The sequence below is a fragment of the Ostrea edulis genome, chromosome 10, assembly GCF_947568905.1.
Source record: "Ostrea edulis chromosome 10, xbOstEdul1.1, whole genome shotgun sequence".
NCBI lineage: Eukaryota > Metazoa > Mollusca > Bivalvia > Ostreida > Ostreidae > Ostrea > Ostrea edulis.
Genome location: NC_079173.1, coordinates 24190521 through 24218424, shown reverse-complemented (window position 1 = coordinate 24218424; position 27904 = coordinate 24190521). Strand labels below are relative to the sequence as shown.

The following is a 27904-nucleotide window of genomic DNA, read 5'->3' as shown; positions in this document are numbered from 1 at the left end:
AATCAATAATTTCTTTCTAACACTGAACGTGACTTCAGATGTATATAATATGAAAATTGATACTACTTTGTGATAATTGTTAAATACAAATATATAAGCACAATTTCAATAACTTCTGGGCATTTCAAATAGTCCGCAGAAAATCTTCCAAATGTAAAATGAATGGATCGAACTTTTCTTCGGCGTGGAATCTTGAGGTACATGAGAAATTGCCTGCAGCAGCTTATTATGCCTCTGGATGTATCTATATCATGTTCCTTCTAATAGCCACGGCAGGGAACAGTGTCGCAATCTATGTGTTCATATGCAGTAAGAAGCTTCGATCCGCCAACCACTATCTGGTATTCGCCCTATGTTTTGGCGATTTGCTGATGGCCTCTGTTGGGATATCAATGCTGATTATTACCAGTTTCACCACCTATTGGATTTTAGGTGACATGGCATGTACAGCGTATGGAACGTTAATGACCTTCTTGGGTCTTTCTCAGATCACTCTGCTTGGTATTATTGCCTTCTCACGGTACAAGTGTGTAGTTCACAACCACAGGACTACACCCCTATCTGCCAAAATCGGTGTTGCTGTGTGCTATTCATTTAGCATGTGTTTGGCAGCCGCTCCTAATTTCGGGTGGAGTAATTATGTTGAAGAACCCATTGGAACTTCGTGTGGACCAAACTGGAAGGGCATCGAGTCACGTGACATCAGTTTCAACATAACGTTGTTTTGCACGTGCTTCCTATTGCCACTGTTTGTTATTCTCTTCTGCTACACGATGGTCTACAGAAAGGCAAGTATTATTTAACTATATGTATTATCTCAACGAACATTCATTCTGTGACACAGTGATAGTCTTATCTTAACTGTTACTGTATGAGTTGTATCTTTTAATTTAAATTCATGAATTAAATCTGTGATGAAAGCAGATGACAGATATGAATATAAATATAAATTACAATAGGAACAAAAGATAATTGTAAATCTGACACGAAAAAGAGATATAGCCCCCATCTTTCAGTAATACATGTATTGTTTATTAATTCATTAAAATGAATTGCTTAATGTTTACAACTAAGACAAAATACATAATGAATTTAGCGTTAATCATCACAAATATATATTTTAAAAAAAAAAAAATGGCCACCGTGGTCACCTGTGCGTTAAAGGACACATCTCATGTTTTCAAAGTATACAACATTACATGCATTTCGTCTTCTTTATGCTTATAGTAATTAATTTTAATAGTTTGTTCGCCGACATTTTGCGATAATTAACCACAATTCAGACTTAAATTTAAGCTCCGATTTCAAAACGTCTAGTTTTGAAATCCCTTCGAATTGTGAAAGTACTGCGAGATATTATTAAAACCCCAACTTTTAGGGGCTTAATTTATTTAGCATGGGCAATATTTAAATCGATGTTGACAAATTTTCCGAGTTTTATACGTTTTCGCCACCAATGCACGCATATAGCGATGTAAATACCCAAATATAGCGAGTAAAGCGTGTATGAAATCGGCAATATTGTGAGTAAATAATGTTTATATGGGTTGCTGTCTACAAACTGTTTGGTGATGTTATTCCTTTATACATCTGTAATTGACGCTGTTTTTCTAAAATAAACAGTGCAATCATTCATTTATTTTTGGATTAGACAAATTATGATACGTTAAATTGTTGACAACTAGGCCCTATGTCAAGCTATTGTCACGCTTGCATATCGGAAAGAAAGAAAAAGACAACACACACAAATCAATAAAAATATTCAAATTTAAAGTGGTAATCACATTATTTTATTTTGGTAAAGCAATCTTATTACTATTTTTGAATTGTGATCTGCACGGCGTATAGCGTACTGACGCTTTCGAGATGCTACGAGTTCAATAAGGAAATAATTTTATAATTCAATTTAAAGTTAGGAAATGCAATATTTTATTATTTGTATAATTAAAAGTTCAATTATTTTGTATCTTTAATTTTTTTTTTCTTGTTTGTAAATCTACCAGTTGGTAGAAGTTACATTGTATCGTCGATATATGTTGTTACAAGGTGAAGGTCAGTTGATCCGAGTGTGTATTGAATTTGAAGAGCAAAACAGAATGTATGCTATAGGCCTACCAGTGCTTATAGCTTCGATATATCCATTTTCTCGCAGTTTATCAGGGTCTCTGTCCAAGCGGTGTTTGGAAAGGTGACTGGGTGTGTTTTTTAAGGTAAAGTTCATGCTCCAACAAAAAAAAAATATTCACGTCTTTTTTTCTCGTACCTTCCTTCGAAAAATTGAAAAATACTCAGTCTAAATCCTTTCTACCGACAACTAGTACACCCGAGCACGGCACAAAACATTTTAATGCATTATTATTTACAAGCCGTTAACGAGATAATTGGTTTTTGATCGATTAAATCTAATCTGTTTATGAAATGGCTAATAGATGTTTTCAAACCCGAGGGCGCATATGACGTCACACATAATGGCGCGTAAACTAGCGAACGAAAATATGCAAGATTTGAATTTCATCGCTTTCAAACTCGAAAACTACACAAAATATTTCTTTAAAACACATTTAAAGTAGTTTTAGGCATAAAAAGAGATAATTTTGCTGAAAAAATGAAAAAGTTTAGAAACATGCGTTGTGTCCTTTAACATCGGATTCGGTCTACACACTTTTGCTTATTCTTCAATTATCGACAGTTCTTTTCACTTATGAATTTGATGAGGATTTAATGACTGGACCGGGAATGCAATGGCCAGAAACAAATCTGAAAATTTGGTGCTACGGAAAAGAAATTTTATCAAGACTAATGAAAATGGACAAGACCAAAGTTTCAAGGGTTACAAAGCGTGAAGCGAGTACCACTTAGTATTTATGTCTTTTTGTGTCTGATACTATCAAACGATATACAGTTAAATCCAGGACCTCTCTGTCAATTTAACGGTACCGATCAAAGTAACATAGAACTTTCTGCTCCAGTCGAATGGATTTGTGACACATGTGTAGAGCTGATTGCTAATAATTATGATTTGGACGTATCTGTTGATGGTTTCATTCAAAACCTTCCCAAAGGTGGTCATCTAATGTCTTTGGACTACGAACAAACTTGATCAAATAAAAATACTACTACATACTGGTAAATTCGACATATTTGCAATCACAGAAAGCAAATTAGATAAAAATACTTTTGGACAATGAAATTCAAATCAAAGGTTACAATGTAGTTCGGCGTGACAGAGATCGGCATGAAGGAGGCCTACTCGTCTTTGTTAAAGAAAAATGGACGACATCCAAAATACAAATGAAGAAGAATTGGATATGCTTACTTTGGATATAAAACAGTTTAATTCCCCGAAAATCACGGTAGCGGTAGTTTATAGACCACCGGATGCAAAAGCAGACGGTAATTCGATCGACGAAATAATGACGGACAATAGTGAAATCGTTCTTCTTGGCGATTTTAACATAGATCTACTTAAAAATACAAAATTCAAATCTACAATGGAAATAAACGGATTTACATCAAGTTATCAACCAACCAACACGAGTAACGTCGTATTCGCAAACTCTCATCGACCATATACATGTATGCAAGGTGAAGATAACGATAACTTATGTTAGCGATAAAACCGTGTACCAAAACTGTGGTGTCATACCTATTGGAATCAGTGATCACCATTTGGTGTATACAACAAGAGGTACTGTGAGCAATGCTCACTAAGAATACCCCCCGCTTACCCCAATCTCCCAAAGGGTGTTGGTAATACGTATAAACTACCTCTTTTCTGAGTGTAAAAAACAAATGGCATGACAAACCGAACCATATTGCTACTTCGATGTCCAGTGCGCGTGACCTTTGACCTTTTGACCCCAAAATCGATAGGGAACATCTTCATCCCATGGGTAGTCCATATGTATGATATGGTGACAGCAGGTGGAAAGGATAATGCTTTAGAGCCCGGAAACCATATTGCTACTTCGATGTCCAGTGCACTTGACCTTTGACCTTTTGACCCCAAAATCGATAGGGAACATCTTCATCCCATGGGTAGTCCATATGTATGATATGGTGACTGCAGGTGGAAAGGATAATGCTTTAAAGCCCGGAAACCATATTGCTACTTCGATGTCCAGTGCACTTGACCTTTGACCTTTTGACCCCAAAATCGATAGGGAACATCTTCATCCCATGGGTAGTCCATATGTATGATATGGTGACTGCAGGTGGAAAGGATAAGGCTTTAGAGCCCGGAAACCATATTGCTACTTCGATGTCCAGTGCACTTGACCTTTGACCCCAAAATCGATAGGGAACATCTTCATCCCATGGGTAGTCCATATGTATGATATGGTGACTGTAGGTGGAAAGGATAAGGCTTTAGAGCCCGGAAACCATATTGCTACTTCGATGTCCAGTGCGCTTGACCTTTGACCTTTTGACCCCAAAATCGATAGGGAACATCTTCATCCCATGGGTAGTCCATATGTATGATATGGTGACTGTAGGTGGAAAGGATAATGCTTTAGAGCCCGGAAACCATATTGCTTCTTCGATGTCCAGTGCGCTTGACCTTTGACCTTTTGACCCCAAAATCGATAGGGAACATCTTCATCCCATGGGTAGTCCATATGTATGATATGGTGACTGTAGGTGGAAAGGATAATGCTTTAGAGCCCGGAAACCATATTGCTACTTCGATGTCCAGTGCACTTGACCTTTGACCTTTTGACCCCAAAATCGATAGGGAACATCTTCATCCCATGGGTAGTCCATATGTATGATATGGTGACGGTAGGTGGAAAGGATAATGCTTTAGAGTCCGGAAACCATTGCGTCTACAGACGGACGGACGGACGGACAGACGGACAACCCGATTCCAGTATACCCCCCCCCCCCCCCACAACTTGTTGCGGGGGGTATAATAAGAAATAAATTGAACAAGGGAAAAAATAAACACATGTACATCAAGTATAGAGACATGAAACACGCCGAGGAATTTTCATTCCTGTCTGACCTTGCAGCAATAAACGGGGACTCAATTAAAAATCTTGAAGATGTTAATGATATGTGGGCTGTATTTAAATATCACTACTTCCAAGTAATCGACAAACACTTTCCTATGAGAAAGGCACATTAAAGCAGACCCAGAAAAGTGGATAGACGACAGCATTTTATCGGAAATGCCACAATGTGACTATTTACATCGGAAAGCCCTCAAGTCCAAAACGGACGCAAATTGGAAAACGGTGCGTAACAGGGTCGGAGTACCAATCAACAATGCGAGACAATGCGAAACGCGACTTTGTTTTACGAATACCTAATACGTCACAATCTTATCAATGAAAAACAGTCTGGTTTTAGACCCAAACATTCATTAGAAACAGTTCTTTATACTATTATTGCAAAATGGTTACGAAACATTGACAATGGAAAACTTACAGGTGTCTTATTTGTATAGATCTACGTTAAGCTTTTGATACAGTAAATCATAACGTATTACTTCACAAACTACTGTCTTTTGGAATATGTGAAAATTTATACAATTGGTTTAAATCTTATTTGACAAATATATCACAATGAGCTAGATGGAATGGAATTCAGTCCGACAAATTAGATATTGCAATATGAGTACATGTACCTCACGGATCAATACTTGGTCCTTTGGTTTTTTTATGCTATATGTAAATGACTATCCAGATTGCTTACAATACTCTGCAGCCCATATGTATGCGGACGATACAACCCAAGATGTCTCGGATAAAAGTATAGATGTTATAGAAAACAAATTACATATGGATCTTAAAAATACTTTGGAATGGAGGGATAAAAACAAACTTTACAATCAATCTCAAGAAAACGCAGTGCATGATAATTGGTACGGAAAAAAGATTAAGAAATTGTAGAAAACGTTCGATAAAAGTCGACAATATCGCCATCGAAAATGTATCATGTGCAAAACTACTTGGTGTTTATATTGACAGATGTGTCACGTGGTCTCAACATGTTGAAATTTTTATCCAAAAAACTTGAAAACAAAATAGGTGTATTATCTAGATTACGTTCATTCTTGTCAACTGAATCATTACTGGATTTTTTAATACAATTGTTTTTCCTCATTTTAACTACTGTTGTACTGTTTGGGGCAATATGAAAAACAAAAACGGTCTTTACAAATTATGCAAACTTCAAAAGCGAGCTGCTAGAGTGATTTTAAATAGAAATTTTTATACACCTACAACGGAAATGATGCAGCAACTTAGATGGATGCCTCTGTCAGACTATTTTATAGATAGAACGACTAGTATCATTCTTGTCTTCAAAGTTTTACATGGTCTAACCCCCGATTATTTAGATGTTTTACAGTATGTTCATGAAATTAGCAGTAGATCTACCAGATTAAGTCAAAGTAATTCATTATATATCCAGAGAGCAAAGACACAATATTTTAGAAGATCGTTTACAATTTACGGTTCACAGTTATGGAATATGCCATAATTTTTAAAATATTACCCAGAAAACTCTTAAATCCGCTTATCTTAGAAAAATTTTTCATTCGGGAAATTAAAACCATATAGATTTGTTTTTGATTATTTTCAGTTTTATTTTTTATTTATTTTCAGCTTTAGGTATGTAAATAGCGTACATGTATGTATACAACATACCTTCATATACTATTTTATATTGTATCTGTATAATACTGCTGTCTGTATATATGTTTTCAGGACCACAATGTAAACTAGTTTTTAAACTAATTGTGTTATCCTGTTTAAATAAAGGATATTATTATCATTATTACAAAAGTTGACAAAGCTAAAGCGATGGTATAGTTTCTGAGTTTAGATAATCTAAACAAACTAAATATAAAGGATAAGAAGACGTAATATACACCAATTATGTCTTCTGACAAGAGGATTTTCTTTTCAAGCATCTGTCGTTGGCGTTCAATATCACACAGCCTCTCATCTCTGTCGGCGCGGGTTAGAATTCCGCTCGCGCCAGTAAGTGCAAAAGTTTTCCAGTTTACTTACGGGAGGTCGGTGGTCTCTTCCCAGGTACATTGTATCTGGGTTCTCTCTTCCACCAATAAAAGCTGGGCGCCACCAGATAAATAAAGAATTGTTGAGTGTGGCGGAAAACAGCAAAACAACCAATCAGGCATCTGTCACAATTCTTGATCCATTTTTCTACATCTACGTTCATGACCATTTTAAAGAATCTGTGTTAATTAAGAAAATGCTCTATCCCTCCCTTAGTGGTCCATATTTTTGTGTTGTTCTGTTAAAGGAATCACTAGGTGTAAGTTGCTTTGGCAATACAAGATGACTGATGATGTCTGCATTCTAATACCCCTTTAACTAATTTGAAATTCCTTCACAGGTCTCCGTGGCCGAGTGGTTAGAGCATCGAGCTCAATATCAAATGGTCTCTCACCTTTGTCGGCGCGGGTTCGAATCCCGTTCGCGCCGGTAAGTGAGAAGGTTTCCCGGTTTACTTTCGGAAGGTCGGTGGTCTATTCCCAGGTACATTGTATCTGGGTTCTCTCTTCCACCAATACTTACTGGGCGCCACCAGATAACTGAAACATTGTTGAGTGAAAGGTGAAGATAACGAATAGTGATCAATCTCATAACTCCTACAAGCAATGTGGCGGAAAACATCAATCAATCAATCAATCGGACCTTCACGGGTCCATGTAGTCTTTGTCTTTCACGGGAGGTGTTCTTGCCTTCACTGCATTTACCTCGCTGATTCATTTACCTCGCTGATTCAGCCGAAGTTCTCTTAACTCTAGCTGGACCAATGGAGACTTCAACAATATCGAAACGTTCCACTGTTTCCACCATGTTAACAATGTATTAATTGCTGTACTTGCATAGGGTTGTATACTGTTTTGACTGTCTCAGAACTGATGTTCTTTTATGGAACGCTGGTAATGCAGAAACCCACCTTTGACCTGTTGCATAACTTTGCTGATGACAAAATGTATATTAGAGGATTGTTGTCTTTTTTTTTGCAGTGAACTTCTTCTGTCCATAGAGATAATCATAAAATTTCTCAGCAAATATTATTAATGCCCACTTCAAGCACAGAAATTTCAACTTCATTACAGGATGATTTTCCTCAGGTTTTCCTAAAGTTCTGCTTGCATAACTAATAACCCGCAGTTGACCACCCTGCTCCTGTCACAGACCTGCTCCTAAACCTTATGAACTAGCATGTATATGAAGCTCGAATTGCTATTTATAATCGGCAAGTTGTATTCGGCGCGTCCGCGTGACCGCCCGTCAATCGTGGTCAATGTTTACCTACTCAAATGAGCTTGGTTTTCTTTACTTTTTAGCTTTATCGCTTTTTTTTTTTTTTATGGAAATAGCCTTCGCAAATATCGAGCCCTATCAAATCTTTTTTCAAAGCCAACAAATTAATGACACTTAGTGTCTTTTAGCTATCGATATATATTTTGCTCTAAACTGTTTAAAGTTATATGAGAATTTACAATTTTAGGTGCTAGGATACAACACACAGTGATTTCCACTTTTATGACAAATACTTATTTACTAAATAAACAATTAAGAGTCTCTCCTCGGTGTCTAAATATTTAAAATCAACCGTCTGACTTTTATCGATTGTAATATACATAATTCCTACTCAAATTGTTAATATCATACATTTCAAATTATTTACCTCGCCTGGGCCCATTTGACTAAAGCCAGAGCCCTCCCCCTTCATCAACGACAATTTCTCCTAATGCCATATTAAACCGAAACCGCGCATACAGTGTATATAAGAACATAACTCACCCAAAGTCAATAAAAGCGTGCAATTGAGGGTTTCAAAATCATCGTTTATCGACCATTCAAAATATATATATGGGTAACATGCGTTTATTAATGGTAAATATCTGTTGAACACTCACCTCAAATTGTTTCAAGTTAAGTATGACAGATATTTTTTTTTACAGTAGGTCAAAGTATGGTATTTTTTTTTTTTTTTTGATTTTTGTCACATGTAACCTTCGTTACTGAGTCCTAGATATGTAAGATAAACATTAATTTTCCATGTATTATTCCACAACTTGTATTGGAATTGACTGAGCATATATTTTTCTAATTTGCGAAAGACAATAAATACAGGTTTTCAAAGAAAATATTTAATCAACACAATAAGAAATTATCTGCTGTAAAAGTCAGCAATAAGATTTAAAGAGCGCAAAATAAAAGACTAGATATCACTTTCAATATATTTGAAATGGCAGAAAATAAAATTGATTAACAAATATTCTCGAACAGTTCAATATGTATGAAACATGAAAACAAAAGACTAGCAATAGATATAGAACGATAGCTTTTTTGTATGTAAATGAAGTAGCGCTATAATTATGTAAGGTATGTTTCAACACTTACATAACAGTACATCCATGAACATATTATGCCAAAACGATGTCATCATCAGTTATTCTTTACGATTGATGTTGCAAAATTATAACGACATCACTTAATTCAATGGAAATACCAATTTTAATAGAAATATAACGTAGACAAGTAAAATTTTTTTTTACCAAATGTGTCTTTTCTTCTGAATTTGTTAATTTGCAATAAATATGTGATTAAAACAAAAGTAAAAGATTGATGTTTCGCTATATAAATGCTCATGATTCTTATAGAAATAACAGACATATTTTGAAACCTGGATTGCTCTTTGTTATAATAAAGAATGTAAGTAACGTATGTTTCTTATTTTTCCTTTCATTACTATAAACACATCATTTCTATTTAAAAAATGGAAAGAAACATATTTACCCATTTCTAACAATCTGTTTACAATAATAATATAAAGAAAATGTTTAATTTCCCAACATTTTGATTAAATGTATACCGAATCGTATGTTTTTGTTGCTTATTTTGGAATACCTTTCCATAGAAACTGTCAGTATAATCCACCACGCGGTGTTATGAATGAATATTTAATGTGAACCTTAAGACATAGATGTCCCCTATTGATTTTGAGATCAAAAGGACAACGGTTAAACTACTCTGGACATACACTATTGTCCGTTGAGAAGTCTTTCCTTGATAGACATCAAACTTGAAACACTGGTGCCCCCTTATGAATAGATGACCCCCATTGGATTTCAAGTCACAAGGTCAAAGGTCATACAAAATTACTCAATTGACCAGTTGCTTATAAGTATTTTGAGAGACAAGACTTACATGTATCATTATGGTAGCTTTGACCGGTAGTTAAACCTTTATTTTCACTGTCTATACAGACATTCTACCTTGTCAGTATTGCCACAAGGGGAGCATTTAATATTATTTCTAAAACATTTTTTCATGGTTGTTCTTATGTTTTAATACATTTTTTTCATGGTAGTTATTCTGTACTTCTGCTCTCACAAGCGCCATTTCTGAAAAAATAAATGAATAATTAAAAACAAGTAGAATAATATTACGTAACGGAATTTCTGGTAACATACGTTACACTCAGACAAAATATTTTTTAATGATTTCTCTATAAGATTGCATAGAACAGTCATCAGAGATTAATCCCATCATTTCTAAGATATATTATGAAAAGTTGCTGAATTCTAGCAAATTGATAAATGTAGAGTTGCATAGTTACATGTATCATAAATAAGACAGTAGCAGAGAAAAACATGGCCTGTATTTCTTGCAGAGGATATCTGTATATGCTAGTGAATACGGGAACAAAAACACATTTGTTTCTTCATAACATAGTTGATATTCAACAAACATATCGTTAATGATGATATTTTGTCAAAATGTAGTTCAATATTTGATGTCTAATCAAGCATTTCATTAAGTAGCATACGTTACGTTGAGTAACGTATGTTCCCAGCGTTCTACTCAATGCAATTCTTACACCAGAGGAATTTCGAGATACATGTATTTGGAATACGATATACATTCTTTGATATCAGAAGAACAAATTCAGACCAAAACATTCCATTTGCTTAATCAATATTGTATATCAAACATTGCAGTTGTTGTAACAGTACTTACCGTAAGAGAAAATTAATCCTAATTCTCAAAGTTTAACACGTATTGACTTTCAAACTCAAATGTTCATAGTAGACGTTCATGTCGTATACCACATCATGCAGACAGAGAGCAAAAATACGCGGGAAATTGTTATATCATTCCCTTTAATTAATTTCTCGGTAACGAATGTTACATCACGAATGTTACATCTTGACACGTTTGTCAAATTTCAGACCAACCAATGACTTCTGCAAAAGAAATGTTTATATTTTCATTCTCTGTACACTACAAGATTTTCATAAAAGGGGTAACATTTGCTCTGCAAATACGTTTTCATAAAAAGTTTATTGTATCGTATGTTACATTTCTAAAATCGAAATGCAAAATTTTGAAAATAATGATAACTTCTCTTCAATACCACATCCAAATATCGCTTGATGAATATTTTCCCAAAGTTTTTGAATAATTTAGCGCCAAAATAGATCAAAAACATAAAGATAATACGAAATCTTTGTCCATACATTGGGTGTTTAATTGACCCTATGATCACATAATATAATCTGGTTACATGGAGTAATCTACCAGGTATATACCACTGCTTAAAATCATACGCAAAAGGTGTTAAAACTTTTATTGAATGAAAAATTAGGAAATACAAATGATATTAACGCAAAGAAAATTAAAAAACACGCTCTCGGATTTTTATATTTGCTTGTTCAATTTTAAAAATTGAGTCGGCGACAGTCACGTATGTTACAAAATTAGGGTATCTACGCTTCCTACCAAGTTTATAAGTAAAGGGGGAATAAAAAGTATACCATGCCTAGGGAGGTTATGGGTCCATGAATGTATAGCACACATCGATTGCACGCTTTTATTGACTTTGAGTGAACTGGTACTTGATGTATTCGGAAGGGAGTGGTAAAATTTCAGATAAACTGGCCAATATTTGCATTATATATGAGAAGTGATTTAATTTATACATTGACGTACAGTTCATTGTTAAACCACAGGCTTCGGGCATGGATTATGCACACCCCCACTTTTCTGATCTGGGATCAACACTCTTATTTTCCTTTTATAATTATGGTGTTAAGGCTAACGGGAACCTCTGTTAGATATTAGTAAAAATAACTCGCGCTATCAGTGATGGTATCTCTTCTTACAATCGCTGAAAACGTGATTTATAACATATTTAAATGATGGTTAATGTATATTTACAATGCATAAGTTAAATAGGTGTGTAGAAGGTTGGGGGGGGGGGGGGGGGGGGGGTCGTGTTACATGATCCACCATGCCTCAAGTGTCTGTGTATATATTACATCTACCCCTGTTGTGACCTCACCACGTGAGATTTCTGGTGAAACGTACGATTAAAAATAAGCGATAAATTTTCTTTAGAAAAATTGTGATGCGCGGACGCGCCGAATACAAATAGCCTTATAATCTGCAAAATAGGTGCATTTGCCATGTAATGTTTCGGCTTATTAAATGCTGCTGACCCCAAATTCATCCTTCCACTTCTGTTCTAACCCGTTTCGTCTTTCATTCTGTGGAGGCATAATTTCCTGTAAAGGTCTAACAATTTTTCTGAAATTCTTAATGAGCGTCTGTAGAATCCTGTAAATCCAACGAATTTTCTTACCTGGGTAGAATGAATAGGAACTGCCCATTCTAAATCCTCCATGACCTTTTTTGGATCTGTAGATATGCCTTGATGCATGTATCATACAAAGAGTCCAACATATTTTACCTCTTTTTATCGTATAAATTGCATTTCGTTCGATTCCTCTTGGGACTGCATTCCCTTATTCCACGACAGCTCAGTGGTAGAGTGTTCGCTTCGTAACCGGAAGGTCGTGAGTTCGAGCCCCGTTCGTGCCATGGCCGCGTCAAACCTAAGACGTTAAAATAGGTAGTGAATGCTCCTTCGCCAAACACTCGACATCACTTGTCGTTCGGATATTAAGTTAAGACGAACGTCCCGTGTCACGGCAGGCGTTGGCACCATAAATAACCCTTACTGCTATGGCCCTGAACCCTAAGCATAGGTCTATTTCCTACTTTACCACCAGCTGGGAACGTCTCCATACAAGTGAAATATTCTCGACGAGACGTAAGACAATCAATCTATATGCTGCTCATAAAAATCCGAAAAAAATTATGAAATCATCCAAATATATGACACATATTTCAATGTTCAAATCTCCTAAGCATTCTTCCATCAAATTTTGATAAGTTGCCGAAAGGTAAACTATTAGATTAAAATAAAATCGGTCCGACTGCGTTAATGACTATCTAGGCTGAAGCTATTTTGTTATATTAGGGGCGGATCCAGGAACTGCGGTTACGGGGCGCCACTTTATGAGGCAGGGGGTTTGGGGGCCGCCTTGAGGCCCCCAGTGGTTCCAGGGCGAAGCCCTGTTGGGGACCAAGGGGGCGAAGCTCCTGGATTTTATAGATTTTATAGGGCTTGAAATATGTCTCTAATTTAAGTCATTTGTACTATTTTCTATCATTCTTAATAAGGTGAAATTACTAAAATGACGCAAATTTTAAGGCGTTTTGGAAAAAATTAAGTTCTCCCAATTAAGTAATTCAAGAAATCAAAACTTTTGTCATTGATTTCTCTGGGAATAGAAGAAACTATTGCTTCTTTTATCGTTTAGTACATTTTTCTAAAGAAGATGCCACGATTTACCTTATTGAAAATTTTAGGGGGGGGGGGGGAGACACGATCCGCCACTGGATATCCCGATTTCATAGCCAAAACTGAGAAATACTTCGATCTTGAAAGTGTGTCAAGAATATTTTCGATCCTGTGAAGGTCATGTGAATCTTTGATGAAGGTCATATGAATCCCTGATTAATCTCTTGTTGGGCATCCCATAATCTATACACACCCTAATGTTAACGTTGTCATTTTTTTCTGTACAAGAACAACATTTGATGCAAATGTTGAACCTATCTTCCTAATTATTCCTGTAGTTATCAAATGTTCCATATATTTTCTAACTTCATCTATCATTGATAGATGACGGGATTAGTCTATATACCTGTTTCATCCAGTAAATTAATTCTTTTTTTAAAAATTCTATATAATGGCCGAAGTCAGTATCTCCTTTAGAAAATATATCCTTATAATCCCTGAGCAATCTCCATATATCCTCCATCAACTAATGTTCCTGATCTGATCTGGTTGGTTTGTATTTTATCAGACAGGAGCAGCTATACTTCACAAAGCAACAACTTTGACTGAACTGATACCATCCGTGTAGCTATATTGGACATATGGACATCAGCTTGTCCTGTCTGGGATATAAAAAAGCCTTATTTTGGGGACTATATCTAAATTCTTTCGCAAAAATAGACTTTTTCGTATGTTCCAAAATAGCATACTGGAGTCCTAAATTTTGCAAATGCTTACTTCCACCTCTGGTATATCCAGTGATCCGTGTTTGTCCGACTCTCTATTTTACATTGCTTATAGGCGATTGATCACTATTCGTTATCTTCACCTTTCATGCATTGCTTAGCTCTTCACGAACAACATATGCCAGAAGTGGTGTAAATCAAAGGTGGATTCTAAACTATTATAAAGAACTTTTGGTAAATTTGAAATCACAAACCTTTTCACAAATCAACATCCAAACGTATGCATTTTCAACACTTTACACGGTCACTCCTCACAGGGGATGCTTACTCTTCCTAGGCACCTGATCCCACCTCTGGTGTGTCCAGGGGTCCGTGTTTGCCCAACTATCTATTTTGTATTGCTTGTAGGAGTTATGAGATTGATCACTGTTCGTTATCTTCACCTTGCATTAAAGACTAGACTTTTTGACATCATAGACAGTTGCTTCTAGAACAAAAATGAAAAAGGGAAATTCATTTCTAGTGATCAGTTATCCAAATAATTACTTTGTTAAACGCCACTCTGATTCCGCGTACAAGTACTCTGAAGTTGAAATAAAAACAAAGTACGCTGGAGTTCCTTATTGACAATATCTTCGTAGTCTTTGGTGATTAGGTCTTCCAACGGAAACATTCCACCGAATACAAAATGCTATTTCACATTTAATCCATAACGAAAAACATGTGCCTGTAGGCAGAACACTAGGCCTATTTAGACGACGTCCTTTCCCAAAACGGACGTCACAATATGGTTTGATAAAGCTATTTTTCAACGGTTACATGTATAATAGTGGAAATGTACCCGAATAGGAAGATATTGGGTTCGACAACCGAATGCAAAGGATTTTAAAAAAGAATTGATCAACGTAAAGCTACTACAATTCCATATGTGTATTTACTCCAAGGCTAATATCGTGCACGTGCTGTCATGCGATACGACTACATAATTATATATTTATTTGAAGTAATTTTCTAATTTCATCGGAGAAGAAGTTGTTTAAAAATAACTTGCAAAAAACAGAACATATATATACTTTGGAATAACTTGTTCCTATCCTTCAGTTCAATTTACCTGTATTATACATCGCTTTTGTATTACATGTTTAAATATTTGTACCTGTGGGCATGTTATTTTCAACCAGTTACATGTATTTGCGTGATGATTTATTTTTGTACATAATGTACGTGCACATGATTGAAATCTCCTTTTACATAGTACCTTTAACAAGCCAGTATAAATTGTTTACGCTTTGTGCAACGGTTGACTCATTGGGTCTAGTTCAATTACTCGCTTCAAGCTTACATTTCCACAAACATTAAATGTTACCATAAAATCAGATCAACGTTCTCGGCACACTGATTTGACTGCGGATAACTCCGTTTACCTGATCAGGATATGGGGCTCACGGCGGGTGTGACCGGTCAACAGGGGATGCTTACTCCTCCTAGGCAACTGATCCCACCTCTGGTGTGTCCAGGGGTCCGTGTTTGCCTAACTATCTATTTTGTATTGCTTGTAGGAGTTATGAGATTGATCACTGTTCGTTATCTTCACCTTGCATCAATCGAACTTCACATGTAGAAAATGGTGGAAAAACTACATTGTCAAATGAAACGGGGAGTCTTGCTCCTCTGATGCTACATGCCTGCCATAATTCTGTTTGTAGATTCACCTCAGATGTGTTAATTGATTTATCATGTGTATTGGAACGTGGTCTATCTCAAAGTCCTATTTAGAAATACAAATAAATATTTACATCATGAAATCGTAGAACAGGTGTTCAAGCAGAGCGTGATTTTCACGTACATTGTGACCTTTTCTTTCCGGCATTAGCAAACTACCCATATCCACCGTTCTCTTAGCATTTAGTTGCATTTGAACAAAATATCACTAAAGATTACTTTATATGGGCATGAGTTATAAAGAACTGCCTTTTTGGATTTCCAGATCACGGATCTTTATTGCATGTCACCCTTCCCATACTAAACGTAACATTCCATACCACATGGCTAGACAGATATGTACAATAACTACTGATACTTCATTATGGTAAAAAAAATTCTGGAGGAATTGAAATTATACCTTCGGCGACAATTTTATCCAGAAAATGATGGAAATAAAAAAGCACGGAACACACCAATATCTATCTTAAGAAACTCCCGTCACGAAGAGAACGACATGAACAACGATATTCCTTTTGTAGTTACGCATAACCCTTGCAACCACAATAATTGTGGAACAGCTAGAAGAGTTTTCCAGTCTCAAAAACACAATAAAAGATTCTCAATTAAAAACAAACAGCTCCTAAACTTAATAGAATTCTATCGAAATGGACTATTCATGAGAACAGATTTAATTTTACAAAATGATTCATTGCAGTCCTTTGTCTATACAAATTTAGCCCTCTTTTGCAATAATTTGGTAAGAGGACCAACTGTTGAAGAAAAATTTGGACAAACTTTTCTGTAAAAACCTGCCATGCTCAAAAATCTCATGAATTCTTTCTTGTTTGTAGGAATCGGGAACTTTGCAATAGCCTTCATTTTAGCCACAATCGGTGTAACATAACCTTGACGTACTTTATGACCTAAATACTCTACAAGTAGCATGACAAAAGTTACTTTTTGTAAGGTTCACTGTTAAATTTGCTCTACATTGTCAAATGAAACTGGGAGTCTGGTTCCTCTGATGCTACATGCCTGCCATAATTCTGTTTGTAGATTCACCTCAAATGTGTTAATTGATTTATCATGTGTATTGGAACGTGGTCTATCTCAAAGTCCTATTTAGAAATACAAATAAATATTTACATCATGAAATCGTAGAACAGGTGTTCTAGCAGAGCGTGATTTTCACGTACATTGTGACCTTTTCTTTCCGGCATTTGCAAACTACCCATATCCACCGTTCTCTTAGCATTTAGTTGCATTTGAACAAAATATCACTAAAGATTACTTTATATGGACATGAGTGATAAAGAACTGCCTTTTTGGATTTCCAGATCACGGATCTTTATTGCATGTCACCCTTCCCATACTAAACGTAACATTCCATACCACATGGCTAGACAGATATGTACAATAACTACTGATACTTCATTATGGTAAAAAAAAAATTCTGGAGGAATTGAAATTATACCTTCGGCGACAATTTTATCCAGAAAATGATGGAAATAAAAAAGCACAGAACACACCAATATCTATCTTAAGAAACTCCCGTCACGAAGAGAACGACATGAACAACGATATTCCTTTTGTAGTTACGCATAACCCTTGCAACCACAATAATTGTGGAACAGCTAGAAGAGTTTTCCAGTCTCAAAAACACAATAAAAGATTCTCAATTAAAAACAAACAACAGAAAGAAGGCTCCTAAACTTAATAGAATTCTATCGAAATGGACTATTCATGAGAACAGATTTAATTTTACAAAATGATTCATTGCAGTCCTTTATCTATACAAATTTAGCCCTCTTTGCAATAATTTGGTAAGAGGACAAACTGTTGAAGAAAAATTTGGACAAACTTTTCTGTAAAAACCTGCCATGCCCAAAAATCTCATTAATTCTTTCTTGTTTGTAGGAATCGGGAACTTTGCAATAGCCTTCACTTTAGCCACAATAGGTGTAGCATAACCTTGACCTACTTTATGACCTAAATACTCTACAAGTAGCATGACAAAAGTTACTTTTTGTAAGGTTCACTGTTAAATTTGCTCTCGCCAGAATATCGGAGAATGCACGCATGATTTGGAGATGTTCCTCCCATGTGTCGCTGTAGATGATATCATCATCAATGTAGGCTTCACATCCTTGAAGGTCATTTAGAAGGAAATAATTCATCCGCTAAAAGGTCGCTGACGCATTTGTCATAACAAACTTTTTGTATTGGAAACGGTCATCAGGAGTCCCAAATGCAGATATTTCTTTGGCTCCCTCAGTCAACGGCACTTGCCAGTAACCCCTCAACAGGTTAAATTTACTAACAAATTTGGCATTTCCGATTTTGTCAATATACATGTAGTCATCAATTCTAGGAATCGGATAAAAGTCTGTTTTCCTGACAGAATTCACTTTTCGAAGGTCAGTACCTAATCGGTAGGTGCCATCAAGGTTCGGTACTAGAATGCAAGGTGAGCTCCAGTCACTTTTACTTGGTTCGATAATGTCATTGTCCAGCTTGTACTGCAATTTTAATGGATTTATACGATAGGGATGCTGCTTGATGGGCAAAGCGTCACCAACTATAACATCATGACAAGCAGCATATGTCTTTTGTGGAGCAATCGAGAAAATTGAAGGACAATTAGCCATGAGACATTGAACTTGTTCTCTCTGGTCAATATTCAAATGTCCTAGTTTGGTATCCAGATTAGCAAGAATTTCGGAGTTCTTTAAACGGACATTCTGATTTAAGTCTTTTTCACAAGTTTCTACACTAATTTCATTCTCAGTACAATTTTGTAATGTTTTAACGTTGGCTAAAGTGGAAACTGATTTTACAGAATTTCGGTCACATCTATGAAAATACTCTTTCAACATGTTAATGTGACAAACTCGTTTTTCTTTACGCTGGCCAGGTGTCTTAACTACATAGTTCACATCACTAAGCTTGGTTTCAGTTTCATAAAGATCATAATATCTGGCCTGCAAAGGATGACCAGGAACAGGCAAAAATACACGAACCTTATCACCTGGTTTAAAAACTCTGTTCCTAGCATCTTTGTCATACCAAACTTTCATTTTGGCTTGAGAACTCTTTGAGATTTTCGTGGGCTAATTTGCAGGCAAGTTTCTCTTTGAAGTTAGACACATAGTCTAAAACGTTAAGAGCACTAGTTTCAGTTAGCCATTTTTCTATCATCAATTTCAAAGGACCTCTAATTGTATGGCCTAACACTAATTCAAAGGGACTGAATCTTAGGGACTCTAAACTGTTTCTCTAACAGCAAATAAAACAAGGTGAATCCCTTCATCACAGTCTTTATCATCCTGATAATATGTTTTCATCATTATAGTTTTATGTGTTTGATAGAAGCGTTCAAGTGCCCCTGAGACTCGGGATGATAAGCATTAGAATTATACTGTCTAATACCGAACTCGTACATGACCTGTTGAAACAACCCTGACATAAAATTTGAACCTGGATCTGACTGAATAGCTTTAGGCGCTCCTACAAAACTGAAAAACTTGGTAAGGGCCTTGACTATGGTTTCTGTCTTAATATTCCTAAGAGGTATAGCTTCAGGGAATCGAGTGAACGTACACATGATAGTATGTAAATACTGGTTCCCTGACCTAGTTTTAGGCAAGGGTCCTATACAACCTATTAACACCATACTGAATGGTTCTTCGAATACTGGAATGGGTTGTAGAGGGGCAGATGGAATTTTCTGATTAGGTTTACCTACCATTTGGCAAACATGACAAGACTTGCAAAATTCAGAAACACCCTTTCTTAACTTAGGCCAATAAAAATGACTCAGAATCCTGTTACAAGTCTTATTGACTCCTAAATGACCTGACGTGGGTCTATCGTGAGCCAAACTCATGATGTTCCTACGATATATTACTGGGATCACTATCTGGTGAACGACCCGCCATCAGGTGGTCGCCATTTTTGCTTAAGGATCCCGGCGTTGGTATAAAAAGACTCTCCAACTTTAGCGCCCTCTTCTGGTGTAAGTGCCCTCTTGCTCAGTTGAATAATATCAGGGTCCTTATTTTGCTCAGACAGAAGCTGCTCTCTACTGAGGGCGTCCTTGTCCTCGTTTAAATGTATATTGGGACCAACATCGTCACTGGTTTTCTGTAAAGACTCACTAATAAATGGCTGTCTGTTTTCATATGAACTGCGATCAAGGTCAAACAGAAAAGTGTCACTTAGTTCAATATCTTGAGATGAACCAGCTGTGTTGAGGGATTGAACATGGTCAGCCTCGACTTCTTTTCTTCTGATCATAGATCTAGTAACAGCTGGATATAGGTCGTCGTCTTCTTCATCAGACGCGACATTGGAAGTGATTCTCTCACAAACTATAGGATCTGGTATGACTTTACCACCAGCTAACTCGTTGCCTAGCAACAAGAAAACACCCTGAACAGGAACAGTAGGTCGAACACCCACGATAACTGGTCCTGTAATTAAATCTGATTTCCGATAAATTCTATGTAAGGGAACATGAATGACGCCTAGCTCAACACCCTGTAATTAAACTGACCCACCAGTAGACGTCTGCTCAGACAAAGGCAAATAAAGTCTGTACAGCACCAGTATCTCTCAAAATCTGAACTGGTTTAACTTCTTTAGAGTCACTGAGTGAAACAAATCCCTGAGACAAAAAGGGCTTATAATCCTCCCTAGAATTAACAGAACTGGACTTTGAACCCTGAACATCAAGAGCTTCAGAACAAAACGAAACAAAGGCTTTCCTATCAATTCTAAATGCTGTACAAGCATGTGACTGTGGTTTGTCGAGGTGATTTTTTCCCCTTAAGCTTAGAGCATTCACTAATCAGATGACCTTTTTTCTTACTATTAGTACAAGTAGGAAGCGATCCTACGCCAGAGAAACTTTCAGAACGTCCTGACCTTGGACGTGACGTAGAACCACTGTGAGGTGGTGACTGGGAACTAAATTGAACCTCCGAAGCACTCTTTTTATCTGAGTCTACACGTTTTGATGAACTAGTAGCTTAAGATTTTGCTACAAAATTTTTCTTATGAGAGAGAAAGAGTATAAGTATCTGAAATAACTACGGCTTCCTCAAGAGTTCTCACAGTCTTATCTTCTAAATGTGTTCTCAAATATTGATGAGTTGACGAAGGTTGTTGAAATTTGCATTAATTCTATTAGATCTCAACCATCGATCAAATAAATCTTCTTTTTCTCTAGCAAACTCTAAATATGTTTGATTGTCAAATTTTCAGAATTTTTGTCTGTACGCTTCGGGTACTAATTCATCAGCTTTTAATATTGCGGCCTTGACCTTGTCATAATTTGAACTTTCAGCTATGGCCAGCGCCGAGTAAACTTCGGCTACTTTGCCAACCAAAACACTTAGTAACAAAGTGGACCAAAATTGCCGTGGCCATTTCAAATTTTCTGCAACTTTTTCAAACTGAGGGAAATATTTATCAACTGCTTTTTCTTGAAATTTCGGGACTAACCTGATATTTTTAGCTGCATCAAATTCATGTGTGACAGGCAAGGCTTCAGATTTTTGTTGTAATTTTATTTTTTTATGCCCCCGAGATCGAAGATCGAGAGGCATATTGTTTTTGTCCTGTCTGTCATTCTGTCAGAAACTTTACAACATTTTTTACCCTGTGACCTTGGAGTTTGACCTACCTTTTGAAAACTTTAACCTTGCAAATAACTTTTGAACATTGAGTGCTAGAGTTTTGATATTTCACATGAGTATTCCTTGTGACAAGACCTTTCCGTAGGAACCAACATTGTTTTACACTTAACCTTGGAGTTTGACCTACCTTTTGAAAACTTTAACCTTCCTAATAAATTTTGAACCGTGAGTGCTAGAGCTTTGATTTTTCACATAAGTATTCCTTGTGACAAGACCTTTCCGTGGATACCCAAATGTTTGACCCTATGACCTTGACAATGAAGTTTGACCTACTTTTAAAAAAATGACATTGGTCATAACTTCTAAATGGTAAAGTTATATTAGAGCTTTCATGAGCATTTCTTGTGGCAATATCATTCTACTGGTACCAAGATATTTGTCCTTGTGACATTGACCATCTATGGAATTGGCCATTATCGGGGGCATTTGTGTTTCTCAAACATATCTTGTTCTCATTCAAATTGCATTCTTTCTCGCTCAAATTGTGTTTCAGTTTTTTTCTCTCTCTCCCTCTGATTTTTCTTCCCTGTCTGTCTCTGTCTTTGTCTCTCTCTCTCTCTCTGCTTTCATTTTCTGCTCGTCTTTCTTTCGCTCTCTCTCTCTCTCTGCAGCCTCCCTTTCATTTTCTAGTTTTATTTTCTCAATTTGCATTTTCTGACTTTCTCTTTCTAATTTTAATTTTTCTAATTCCAACTGAAATTCGAATTCCGACATTTTAGCTGGTTCGACTGATTGTTTTGGAAAATCGTATGACTCAAAAATATTTTCTTCTACAAGGTTTTTAGCGACTGTAACTTTGTTGTTTCGCATTGAAGATATAATCTCTAACCCGATTGATTGATTGATTGTATCTTACTTATATATAACGTCTCATCCGAGAATTTTTCATTCATATGGAGACGTCACCAAGACCGGTGAAGGGCTTCAAATTTAGACCTATGCTCGGCGCGTACGGCCATTGAGCAGTGAGGGTTCTTTAGCGTGACATACCTACTGTGAGACGAAGCATCCGTTTTAAGGTCATCTCCGAGGACCCATGACATTCACACCTGATGCCGAGCGTTTGGCGATGGAATTGTCACTACCTGTTTTAACGACTTAAGTCTGCCGCGGCCGGGATTCCGCATGCGGGGCGAACGCTCTAAACTCTCGGCCACCGCGGCGGTTCTCTGTAACCCGAAGTGTACAGCTAAACTGATCAACTCATCTATTTTTAAGGCATTGAATACCTGAACATATGGCGAGTCAAGACAATCTGTAACCGAATAACATGGTCAATCCTGCTGTTTATGAAATTCAAAAATTCAGAAAAAATGAAATTGAAATCTTTAAAAAAAAAAATGCGATGTATTTTTTTTTAAATCCCGGACGAGCCCCCAATTCTGTTATGGGTCAAAACAAACCCTTAATATAGCGTAGCAGAATTTACTAACAAAAGTCAATTAAACTATCAATAAGATTTATTTACAATTAAAAATTGAAAGAAAGTTGTTACAAAAGCAAAATCTTAACTTACGATAGTTGAACAATAAATCCAAACAGAATTTACACACACACAAATAGTAAGTCCAAACTCGTAATTCATAGTATGATAATCCAGCATATCTAACTAGAGCTTTTCTTTTTATCAAAAGAATTCCAGACTGTGAGTGTATATATAATGGCAATGGATTTTTTAGTGCAATCTTGAAAGACTAAATGATGCAACCATTACGTAATCTTTCTACTAAAAATAACACTGAGTCTAGAACAATCTCGGTCACAGGTGTCAATGACAATTAAATATCTATTCACTTTGTAGAACAATCTAGGCCAAATAGCAATACACCACATTATGACGTCACAAAGAACAATTACTTCCGTCCTGATATGTTGATGTTACTTGGCTATTGTATTTCATTTCATAACTTCTGAAAAGGCATTAAAGCCGAAAACGCAAACAGTGAAATGTTATTCATTGCTATAATTGAACAATCCTGATGAAAACGCCAGTTTCTCAACATTACATTCTTCACATTGGACTTGTTATGCTAATGTGTATTGGTAGATTTAAGTGTGTCGTCTGCTTATTCAGACAATGATTCAAACACCCTCACATCAATATCAATTTGTCTTCACAATACTTATTTAAGAAATTACATGCAATGTTTAAATAAAGAACATATTTCAAACTGTTGGTGGCGACAATAAATTAAGTTATTTTTGAAAGGTGAATTAATGGTAACTTCATTAAATTACTGATACAGTACGTTTCAATTACCATTTTGTTACCATTCAGTTAAATGAATGGCAGAAACATTAATTTCTAATCAAGCTTACACGTGTTACAACACCATAAACAGAAATCACCCAGCAGCAACGTCAGATAGCACTCACCTGGAAATTAGTGTTCATACAGGTATCACGGACTCAGGTGTTTATGTGGTAGTGTGAGTGGTATGGCATTCTACTAGTTCTGGCTAGTAGGTTAACCCTTTAACTCGATTGGTAGAGTGCTGGACTTGTGTGTCACAGTCCCGGATTCAAATCCTATCAGCCAAGTCTCCGTTACATTTGGCGCACACGTTGGGACCTAGGTTATCTCGGGCGGGTGAAAGAGATTGTCCTCAGTACTTCGCACCACCGGTGTTGGTACTCCGAAAGAGTCAGGGACGACTCTTAAAAGGGAGGGGGACAATGTGGTAATGTGAGTGATATGGCGTTCCAACTAGCCCTGGTTAGTGGCTTAACCCTTTAGTTCCATTGGTAGAGTGCTGGATGTGTGTGCCAGAGACCCGGGTTCAATTCCCATCTTGCTACCTAACTGATTAGCCGCTTCGAACGACGTAAAATATTGAATAAACAGGAAAAACACTTCATCTATAACCCTCTAATGACAGGGTTGTATATTGTTTAAGGTCCCGTCCAAGAATGTTTCACTCATATCGAGATGTCACCATTGTCGGCGAAGGACTGCAAAATTTAGACCTATCCTCAGCGCTTACGGCCTTTGAGCAGGGCGAAATCTTTATCGTGCCAAACCTGTTGTGACTCGGGACCCCGGTTTTTGTGGTCTCATTCGAAGGACCTCCCCCATTTAGTCGCCTCTTACTACAAGCAAGGGGGTACTGAGGACCTATTCTAACCTGGTAAACATAGTCTTTACCTAAGTGAGTACAAAGTAGGGGTTCGAATTTCAACAGCTGCACATTTTGTCCATTACAACACAAAGTTAGAGGGTCGGGTCAATGGATACATAGGAAACAAAACTCTGATGGTGAATCTAAAAGGAAACGAATTTAAATTTTAAATGTTCAGAACTCGAGGGTAGTGCAACCTTAGTTTCATGTAATATTTCTATTTCAGATCATGAATACAAACAGAGTGAACAAGAGTAGGGAAATTTACGTTTCTATCACCATCTTCCTCATGATTGGTAAGTTCAATGTTGTTGCATTACACAATATACCATAAAGCGTTTATTTGGTTGAATTTTGATTTTAGTCTCTTTTTTTGGAGATATGTTTCTAATTGTTAAAAAAACAATTTGACAACCAAACTAAAGCTTTAAAGACAAAGATTCGAGCACAAATAAGTAGGCAGAATTTTCAGCGTCGAAGAAAAACCTTCTTGTAATTCCGACGATCGTCCAATTTTATCTTAATCTTATGATTCTCTGTGCGGTGTAATTGTGTATGGGTGTAAATGTATACTTGATCTTATGATTCTCTGTGCGGTGTAATTGTGTATGGGTGTAAATGTATACTTGATCTTATGATTCTCTGTGCGGTGTAATTGTGTATGGGTGTAAATGTATACTTAATCTTATGATTCTCTGTGCGGTGTAATTGTGTATGGGTGTAAATGTATACTTAATCTTATGATTCTCTGTGCGGTGTAATTGTGTATGGGTGTAAATGTATACTTGATCTTATGATTCTCTGTGCGGTGTAATTGTGTATGGGTGTAAATGTATACTTAATCTTATGATTCTCTGTGCGGTGTAATTGTGTATGGGTGTAAATGTATACTTAATCTTATGATTCTCTGTGCGGTGTAATTATGTATGGGTGTAAATGTATACTTAATCTTATGATTCTCTGTGCGGTGTAATTGTGTAGGGGTGTAAATGTATACTTGATCTTATGATTCTCTGTGCGGTGGAATTGTGTATGGGTGTAAATGTATACTTGATCTTATGATTCTCTGTGCGGTGTAATTGTGTATGGGTGTACATGTATACTTGATCTTATGATTCTCTGTGCGGTGGAAATCTTTATGGGTGTACATGTATATACTTAATCTTATGATTCTCTGTGCGGTGTAATTGTATATCCGGGATGACACGATGACGAAACTGTATTTGTTTGGAAGTGGTGAATTTGATAGACTGCATTTTATATCTTTACAATATGTGAACGTTATAATGAACTTATTTTCAAATACAACCTGTCGCTCCGTCGAATACTGTGTGATATGCTTCATACCAGTGGTTAGGCCGTTCTTCACATACTGATTACTCTCAGAGGGTTCATGGCGGATGTGACCTGTAAGGAGGGGATGCTTACTCCTAAGCACTTGATCCCACCACAGGTGATCCAGGGATCCGTGTTTGTCCTGCTCTTATATAATTTTGTATTATTTATGAGATTGATCAGGATATAGGGCTCACGGCGGGTGTGACCGGTCAACAGGGGATGCTTACTCCTCCTAGGCACCTGATCCCACCTCTGATGTGTCCAGGGGTCCGTGTTTGCCCAACTATCTATTTTGTATTGCTTGTAGGATTTATGAGATTGATCACTGTTCGTTATCTTCACCTTGCATTGAGCACTGTTCATTATCGTCACCTAGCATTATTCTAATATCGTGTGGATCCGGCAGGTGTGGCACGATAAAAATCCAAGTTGAAAGCAGTTTGAAAAAAAATAATTAAAAGCCCCGCTGGACTCGAACCCGCGATCTACAGTTTAGCAGTCGACATGCTAACGTACTGAGCTTCTCGGCTAGGCGATAACTTCATAAATGAATAGACAAATATTGCTAATATTCATATTTTCATCCATGTTTTAAAAGTAAGGCAGCCTTTATGACAATGTAGAGTACCTCCTTGATGTCTGTTTCTATGTTATCTTGCAGTGACATTCATCGGCGCCTGGACCCCATACGCTTGTATGGCATTATACATCAGCATAACTAAAAGTAACCAGATAAATTTGGTCTGTGTTGCTATTGCACTGATTCTCGCCAAAAGTGTCCCAATATGGAATCCTTATATCTACTTCTTGAGAGATAAACAATTTAATTCTGAGTGCCAAAAATTGATACCTTTCCTAACAAGAGTTCCCTTCTGGCGTACCAGACCAAGGAACCGGGACGAGGTGTTGCAACTTCAACGAACAGTAGTGCGGGATTGCGCAACCACCAATGTCTGACAAGTGGTGAAAGTTTGCATACAGTGTGTATACATATTTTGTTTCTGGTTTAAAGGGATCTCTACCTAGTCCGACTGTTAAGAAGAAATCATGTCGGGAAGTGGTGTTTCATCCACCTTTTTGCAACTGAAAGACGGATTAAGACGGTGATTAAAGTCTCTAAATTTCCTATATATATTCATGTAGATTTTGTGTTGAAATATTTAGACACTGTCTACACTCAAATTTTGATTTACGACTTTTGTATACTTAGTACAGCGGTTCATGTACGTATTCAAAGTAGTTTCCTCTCACATTTGCCCTAATGATATCACGTTCATATCTAGATGATTTCTTGAATAGAGACATTAACGAGAAGCTAACAATTTAACTTCAGGACAAACGAAATGAGTCCAGCTCCTCCTTCGCCAACTTTCAATTTTCATATAGAATATTCCACTATCGCCTGCATACGGCGTTTTTATTTCCCATCATATTCGACACGCGCGAACACTTTCTGCGTATGATCAAATTTTACATCGAAACAGGTAGCTGACAAATAAATTGATGTTACAGGTGTTTCAACAGTGTCGTTTAATGTCTGCGTTTCGCAAAAACTACATGGTTGTTATAATAATCTGATTGGCAAATGCAACCGGTATTTGGTCAAATCTTGTGTGACATGTTTTTCTCTTTTTTTGGGGTTGTTGTTGTTGTTGTTGTTTTTTTGTTTTTTTTG

The 27904-nt window shown here is 36.6% G+C and overlaps 1 protein-coding gene across 1 annotated transcript; it reads left to right on the top strand.

Annotated features, from left to right (window-relative positions):
• The first annotated feature begins 158 nt into the window (after positions 1-158).
• LOC125665304 (blue-sensitive opsin-like) lies at positions 159-27411 on the top strand. The gene is made up of 3 exons (XM_048897955.2): positions 159-788; positions 25118-25187; positions 26891-27411. Exons 1-3 carry the CDS (start codon positions 159-161, stop codon positions 27184-27186), a joined length of 996 nt encoding a protein of 331 aa, XP_048753912.2. The 3' UTR covers positions 27187-27411.
• The last annotated feature ends 493 nt before the right edge of the window (positions 27412-27904 follow it).